Here is an 8,377-nt window from a genome sequence, read left to right on the forward strand (position 1 = left end):
CAATGTTATTAGACTATATCCATAGAATAAGAATTAATTATAGAATAAAATAAGTAGTCATACAGTCTTTTAAACACAGAAGCTGGGCGTTGGCTGGGCTCTGCAGGTTGAGTAATTGCCATTGAGTAACATGTGGAAAGGTTAGAGAAATTTTAAAGATCCTTGGCCTTCTTGCTTCTACAGTTTCTTTCTGGAATCTATTTTAAGTAGTAAAGAAAGTTCTAGATCCGCATATAGATGAACTTCAATTCTAATGTTTGAGGAAGAAAGAAGTATGGCATATATATGCTAAGATATGAGGTTTCCTAAAAATTCATATACTATGGAACCATAAATTTCAATGATTGAGATACATAATAATAAGAAAAATTGCAATAAACTGCATGTACAGAAGTTACAAACTTTTTAACGTGGCTACTTTAAAACACTTCAGAAAATCTGTATTAGAATTCCAACTTGCATGTGGGTAATTAGTGTATAGGAACACATTTGAATTTTCTCACCATTAATAGTTTTTTGTTGGTTTGGATTTGAAATATTAGGATTTGACACAGGGCTTACTGAGACAACTACTACCTTGAAATGCTAATTGCAATGTAGTTTTCCAGTTTTAAACAATCTGTAAGAGTTCATTCCAGGGGACACATTTCTTTAAACAATTTGGAATCCATCATACAAATATTGTCATTGTTGCCATATGAGTCACAACCATCAGAGTATTGTCTTAGTATTGTAAGACAATGATAAATATGTATACCCAAGCAAAGTATAATACTTTTAAGATAAGAGATTTCTACCATACCAATGCTCCTGCTGACAAGTTGTCCTGTGGCTAATATTTTAACGTTCCAAGTTTGAGGGATAAAAGAGACATTTTTTAATATTCTCAAATATGAAAACAAGCGATGTCTGTGAATTTCTTTGGGGGAAGAAGTTCATTACATTTCTGTTTGCTTCTGGCAGAATTCACTTAATTGAAACAATGATGGAGAACTTTTGAAATAAGATGTGTAAAGTACAGAAAAATGTATTCAAATATTTCAGAGACATATTGAGACAATGTAGTTTATCATAACTTCCAACCACCCAGCTTATCCCCAGGGAACACAAGCAGCATATCTAGCTCTAATCTATCTTTAGTACAAGAATATACTCCCATGGTTTTGATTCATACACACCAAATGAAGAAGACTGTGTTCAACGTCCCGGCCCACTTACTCTGTAAATAAAGAGTAACACTTTCTTCCATTTGTGGCATTTGCAGTTAATGACAAACATGATTTTTTTTTTTTCCCCTCATAGTGTTTTAACTTATTTATAAAGGAGGGCAGTTTGGTCCTCCACTAGCAAAAATTGCTGAATAAACATTATTTTTTCAGAAGTTATTTTTACAAACTACTATTGGGTAGACCAAAGTTCAATAACATTGAGAAACTTTAACATTAAATGGCAGTTCTTGCTTTTAGTTTGAGAGTGGTTAAAGTTCAGAAAATAATACCATTTGATTCAAAGACTGGCTTATTTTTTCCTCTTAAATCTGAGTAACTTGTTTTCTTAATGTTTAAACCTTTCTCTGTCAATCATTTGGCATGTTGAGTTTCCATTTAGCAAATCTGACCAATCACTAAACGTATCTAAAAAGCATTCTAGAACTTTTTAAAAATAAAACAATACTGGTAAAAAATAATGCAAAAAATTGCCAAGCTGAAAAAGAATCAGAGTCTGGTGCAATTTCACCGAGAACTCTATCATATATTTGTACTTAATTATGCTGCATGAAATGAGTTAATGCCCCATTGCAGTTAAAATAATTCCATGGGGTTATTGATAAATTTTAAGTAAAAATTTTATTTAAAATTATTCACATCTACTGCATGGCATATATATTGAAATCATTAATTCAGAAATATAAAAACAACCAATCCTCATTTTATAGAAATGACTTATTTATATAATTTAGAATTAAAATCTTCCCTCCTTACATTGGGAGCTAAGAGTTTGAACCCATATAACTTTGATGGGAACTGTTCTTATTAAAAAAATCTTTCATAAATCCATTTTTGTTTTAATTAAATTCATTTTTATCAAAATGTAAATACTATAATCCCATTGAATTTTAAAGTCTCATTCTAAGCTAAAATATAAAAATCTTACTGAACTTTGTTCAATTATATCAAAACATTAAACATAATTATGTATACACAATTAAGCAGCTATTAAAAATCTAACAAAACAAGGGTGCTGGCTTGCATTTTGTGGTATTTGGCAATAATTCAAAATACACAGCTATAACACTTATTTAAAAACAATGCTGTTGTTTTCAGTATTTCCATCTTCATTTATAGAGCTATAAAGTTAAGAAAAGTAGATTTTATATATAGTATGATCTCTTAAGCCATTTGTTTTAAATTTCCAAAGAGGGAAATTATCTGTTCTAAACAATTAAATTTAGTATGTAAATACTAAAATTTTTAATTTTAATTTTATAATTTGAATTTTTTGGTAGTACATAAGTTTTAATTTTATAATATGAATTTTCCTTGGTATTACATAACTTGATCCCATAGTATTTGTATGTACAATCTTCAACTACTGAGTTTACTACTAAATTAACTGATTACTTTTCTGTTCTGTAGCTACAGTACAAGAAAATATTTTAAAACCTCAAGCTACTGATATTTAAAATCTTCAACATTTCCACTCTTTCCATTTATAAAGTTAATTGTGCAAATTTTACTTTTGTAAGATTTAACGTCATTGAACTGAAAACCAAGAATTTCCAAAGTAGTTTTCACATGTATTATTACGTGATTTCATATAACAATACAAACACATTGACAATAATACTTCCACTTACATGATATACTGCGAAAGGACAGAAAATCTTAAATTAATATGAAATAGAATCCTCATAATATATATTTTTGTATTCATTAAAAGACTCTTAATCTGCCTTGTGACTTTGCATAGCATATCATAACAATACCTTTCCATATGCCATTTTAATATGATGGTCACACACCTATACACATACCTATGGCAAGGAAACTTTCTTTTGAATTGATCATTTGCACTTGCATGCCCCCAGAGGCTTAATCTTGTTGTTGATGAATATCCTCATGCCTAAGAATTTTATAGATAACCCAGTAGAAAATATTAAAAATCAAAAAGGCTAATGGGAAACAGGCTCGAGAGATGGTATCAATCTTCTTGGCTCTGTCGATAAAAACCTTCCTCATTTCATCAGGACTTTTCGGCATTACCTGGGCAGGATGGTTTGGGCCCTTTGGGGTCACACCATCTTTTGCTTGCAGACATGGTCCCATTCCATAGGCTGTGAAGCTGAATCGACTTTCCCTTACCTCATCATCCTGTCATAAGAAAAACATGAGAAAACACTTTAGTCATGGAATAGAGCATGTATTTCAGAATCATAACTAAAACTTTATCATGAATAAATGTTACCATTATTGTAATGGAAAGATAACTGAAGCATATAAAGATTGAGTTGCTTTTTTTCCCATTCAAGTTTTGATTTATCCTGCTGCATCATATAAATGTGTCCATTCAGAAATATGAAACTCTCAACTAATGCGTTTTATTGGGACAACTACACATTCTGATATTGTCTACATATTGCCAGAATATCTAAATAAATTGAGCAAGAAAAAGAACCTATTGGGATATTATGTGTTATATATTCATATACTAGGTTTGTTTTACATTACGTGTTTAAATGGATAAATATACGATGTCAAAGGGGGATATATCAAGATCATTGACTGGATTTTTTCTTTTTCTTTGTTCTAATTTATATGCAATTACTTTTCAGGTACATTGACTGAGTTGAAATTACGAATGAAATTTGGCAGAAGTTTATTTAATGTTAAAGAAAATTGTTTAACTATGTTCCGAAACCTATTATTTAACTTATGTTACTTTTCTCATGAATGTTGCAAATTAAAGAATTCTCCATATACGTATATACGTACACGAAAAGAAAACCAAAATTTAAAAGAAAAATGAAATATGATAAATGAAATGTGTTTGTGATAGGAAAATATGGCATTTAAGAGTTTATAATGAAATTCATTAATGAGTAATTTAATTAAATGCACTTATTTAGAATGTAACAATAGATGATTGCCAATTAATTAGTTTTTTTGCTACTAAAACTGAAAGTTTAAAAGATGACATTTTATAAAGTTGCTACAGCTCTCCCTTTATGAAAGTAATTTTTAATAGTAATATAGGAGACAAAAAGTAATTGGCTCAAACTCTTGAAAAATTATTTTGAGTCTGTGAAAGTAGAGGCTCAATGAACAGTATATTACAAAATATGGAAGTGAAAAATGGAAATTAAAATGGATTCTAAACATGAGAGGATGACCAAAGTTTATGTAATAATGTATAAAATAGTTTTTTGGGAATTATGGAGTAAAGCAATTCCACATGACCAAAACAAATAATTATTGGAAAATAGCTTAACCTTAGGATGTATGAGCAATTGAATTTTGAGGAAACCAGTCTGAAATAAAAGCTAATGATCCTAATTACACATAACTACTGTTGTAATCTTATAAAAATTGGAAATTGATTTTTCCCTACTCTTTAATAAAGATATTCATTTATACTGGCAATTTTTTTAACTTCCATGGAAATTTTAAAGCTCAATTATTGTTTGCCTCGAATTTTCTATGTCTTGGAAAAAAGTGGATATACAAGAAGTTAAACCATTTGTATGTAAGTGCTAAAGTAACACCCTTATAGTTTAGGAAATCATGCTGGTGTTTGCATTCCAGAAAAAAAGGTATAGTTTGTTTGGATAATTTGTCTAATTTTGAGTGCAAGTCAGCTGAGTGCTGAAGTATAAAACAGCCTTTTAACCTATATTGACCCATGTGTCGAAAAAAAAATCCATCTCAAAATAGGACAAAAAGTAATTTCTCAATGAACATTTACGATGAGGTGTTGACATATTAGTTGAACCATTAAGAAATAAATTACAAAAATACTAGAATTTTAGGATTCTAGCAACTGTGTTTTGTAAAGTAGGATTCACTTACTTTTGTCCCCCCCTGCCCGCACACCGGTTTTACTAAGAAGCAACTGACCTATGTCACGGTATAAGTTTAAGGTGTACAGATGATGGTTTGATTTACATACATGGTGAAATGATTATCCCAACAGGTTTAGTTAATACCCATCATCTCCTATAGATAACAATAAAAGGAAAAGGAAAAAATCTCTTCTTGTGATGAGAACTCTTAGGATCTACTCCCTTAACAACTTTTCCATAGATCATGCAGCAGCATTAGCTCTGGTGGTCATGTTGTATGTATGTTACAGTCCTAGTACTTAATTTATCTTTTTTTTTTTAAGATTTTATTTATTTATTTGCCAGAGAGAGAGAGAGAGGGAGAGTACAAGCAGGGGGAGTGGCAGGCAGAGGGAGAAGCAGGCTCCTTGCTTAGAGCCCAATGTGGGACTTGATCCCAGGACCCCAGGATCATGACCTGAGCCGAAAGCAGACGCTTAACCGACTGAGCCACCCAGGAGCCCCTTAATTTATCTTTTGACTGGAAGTTTGTATCTCTAACCTTCTACCCCCACTGACTACCTTTCTAACCATCTATTCTGAAGAATTTATTAGTTTGAAACCTTAGAGACCCCCAGTTGCTCATCTCAAAAAATCTTTTTAAGATTTAAGATATTCAGTGATCAGCGACATTATTTTCAACTGTATCTTTCCACATAAGTGCGAGTAGAGGGTTAACATCAGGCCTGGGCTGAGGAATGACTGCTGATTCTTTCCACAGCATTTCCTTGAAAACAATAGAGTTAAACTAAGTGGGGACCATGGAGATGGCCACATTTACTGCACAGGGGTTGCTGTGTGGGGCCTACGTGACCAGAATGTATACAGGCTTGGTAAGAAATCAAGGCTGTGGCTTCTCTGTGTCGATGTGATATAATATAGGCCTTGACGTTTGTCTGAGGCAGTGCCTCTCCATGGGCCTGTTGATGAGAACAAAAACAGCTGTTGTCTCAAGCAACTCCCTGCCTCCCGATAAGATGAAGATGCTGCGTCTGATGGGTTGGCTGCCTCACATGCTCCCGTAGGACTGAGTAAACTTTATAATAGGTTATAAAGCCTGTTGTGTCTGGAGGGCTTGATTGGCAATTTTCGCCTCAAATTTCAGTGGTGGTGACGGAAGTTGACTGGGCTTTCAGATCGTTTCAGGCTCAATATGGCCCAGAGTTCTAGGAGGGAGTTTGGTGAGGATGTGATCCTGATCCACCCTGGGGTTGAGGTTGCCCAAGCTCTGCAGGAAATAACCGGGATAACGCTTGCTATTAGAATGTGGCTGACACAGAATTCTCCCTTGTTGAATTGGTAGATGGGTGATTAATGAAATAAAACTGAAGGAGGCCAGGGTGAGGGAACTGAGGGGAAAGTGGCTCAAAATACAAGGAATTTCTTCTCTCCTATTTCACTGATTATCTATGAAACTGAAACCACTTGGCAGAAAGAGAAATTAGAGTAAGTAGAGCAAGCAGCTTCATGGCCTTGGCTCAATATGAACATGAACGTCCACTTGGGACTTGGAAGGACACTGCATTTAATCCTGATGGTACTTCTTGGCAACCCCAGGCAAGCAACACAGGAAACTCGTGAGTATCCTGTAGGCCTATCCAATAGAAATCTAATGCGAGCCACAGATGAAAACCATGTGTATAATTTTCAATTTAAATTTTACATTAGTTACATTTTAACAAGTTAAAAGAAAGAGGTGAAATTAATTTTAGTATTATATTTTCCTTAACTTAGTATGTCCTAAATGTGATTTAAACATTTCCTCAAAGTAAAAATTAAGGAGATAGTTTACACTCTTTGTTTCCTACTAAGTCCTTGAAATCAGTGTGTATTTGCAATATACCTCAGATCAGACTCTACATTTCCAGTGCTCCATAGCCATTTGTGGCTTATATCTACCATTTTGGAAAAAGCAATTCTAACATAAGGAAGCTGGGTCTCTTTACTGTGAAGTACCAGCCAGTATCTGGGGAATCAGTGTTTCTAGGATCTTTAGGTTAATTGCCACAGGACTGGAAAAAAAAAAAAAAAAAACCATGAAAAGCAATGTCGACTATGAATGCTAACTTCTAACTTGTTGCACTTACTGGCAGGCATGGAATCAGGGACCCTTTCGGGGAAAGCCTGGGGTGGTATGAGGCTGTGCTGAGAACCAGCTCCCTAGTTCTCTCACTGCTGTGAAATTGAACAGTCTTTTGGAAGTAGTCAACCTGTGCTGGCCATACGATGTATAAAAATAAGCCTAGCTAAACCACATTCTCTGATCTCAACTCTGGTAGACACTCTGATTAGGGGAGTCCCCCAGGCATGGGTTTCCCGTGTGGCTCTCCTTTTGGAAAGGCAGGAGGGTATGTATGAGTCATGGGGATGCTTGCTTTTATAGCTGCCATGCTGGGTTTCACTGATGGGAAAAACTATCTGGCCTATTCAGAAGAAAGAGCATGGCCAGAGGTAAATCCGTTAAGTGACTTCTAAGACACGGAATGAAAATTGACAGGAGTCCTATGACAGATTTCCTGGCACGTTCTTGCCAGCTGGGAGGAAGGAAATCCGTTGCAGTTCCGGCAGCTGCTTCCCTGAAGGAGCCCTGTTAAATCTGCTGCTTTCGTCTCAGAAGTTAAATCAATGATGCCGATGGGGGGGGTGGGTGGTGGAAACAAAAAGCACTGATAGAAGTTGCTGAGGTTACTCCATCCGTTAAGGCCGTTGAAACAAAGCCTGGCTTTGAAGGCCAGGCTCTCCTTGCCCAGTGCCATGTGGGCTCTCCAGTGGGTGCTATCACCTTGGGCTAAATGCATAATTGGAAAGGATGGGACACGTGAATGAAGGACCTTGCCATTTCTGGCTTGAACTTAATCTTGGGCTTTCCAGTTGGAATTGGATGGATGTCCTAACACAGGAAGCCCTAAGAACCACCTCAACCTTCCCCTGTGGGAACTATTAAGCCACACAAGATTCCAGGAAGGTAAATGAAACTCTTAGTTCTTAGTTCTGATTAAGGAAATATTAAGGAAATAATAGAAGCAGGGATGCTAGTTCTTCCTTAGTTTTCTTTAGAATAGCTCTATCTGGCTTATGATAAAGCCAAACCGGCCTGCAGTCTGACTGCTGACCACTTGGGGTCACTAAAGAAGTCGCCCAACAGCCTCTACCATGATAAACGGGAAAAACAGAAGCGTTTCAGGACAAAGGAGGCTGGTATGCCTTTTTTTTTTTTAAGATTTTTATTTGTAAGTAATCTCTACACCCAACGTGGGGCTCCAACTTACAACCCCGCAA

At 35.1% G+C, this 8,377-nt stretch overlaps 1 protein-coding gene across 2 annotated transcripts in view; it reads right to left on the reverse strand.

Annotated features, from left to right (window-relative positions):
- Positions 1-271: 271 nt before the first annotated feature.
- GLRA3 (glycine receptor alpha 3) overlaps positions 272-8,377 on the reverse strand; it is a 182,319-nt gene continuing 174,213 nt past the window's right edge. For both annotated transcript variants that reach the window (XM_027598924.2, XM_027598923.2), the window contains one exon: positions 272-3,371. In XM_027598924.2, coding sequence (XP_027454725.1) covers positions 3,093-3,371 — 279 coding nt within the window. In that variant the 3' untranslated portion in view covers positions 272-3,092. The remainder of the gene's footprint in view (positions 3,372-8,377) is intronic.

The sequence above is a fragment of the Zalophus californianus genome, chromosome 2 (genome assembly GCF_009762305.2).
Source record: "Zalophus californianus isolate mZalCal1 chromosome 2, mZalCal1.pri.v2, whole genome shotgun sequence".
Taxonomy (NCBI): Eukaryota; Metazoa; Chordata; class Mammalia; order Carnivora; family Otariidae; genus Zalophus; species Zalophus californianus.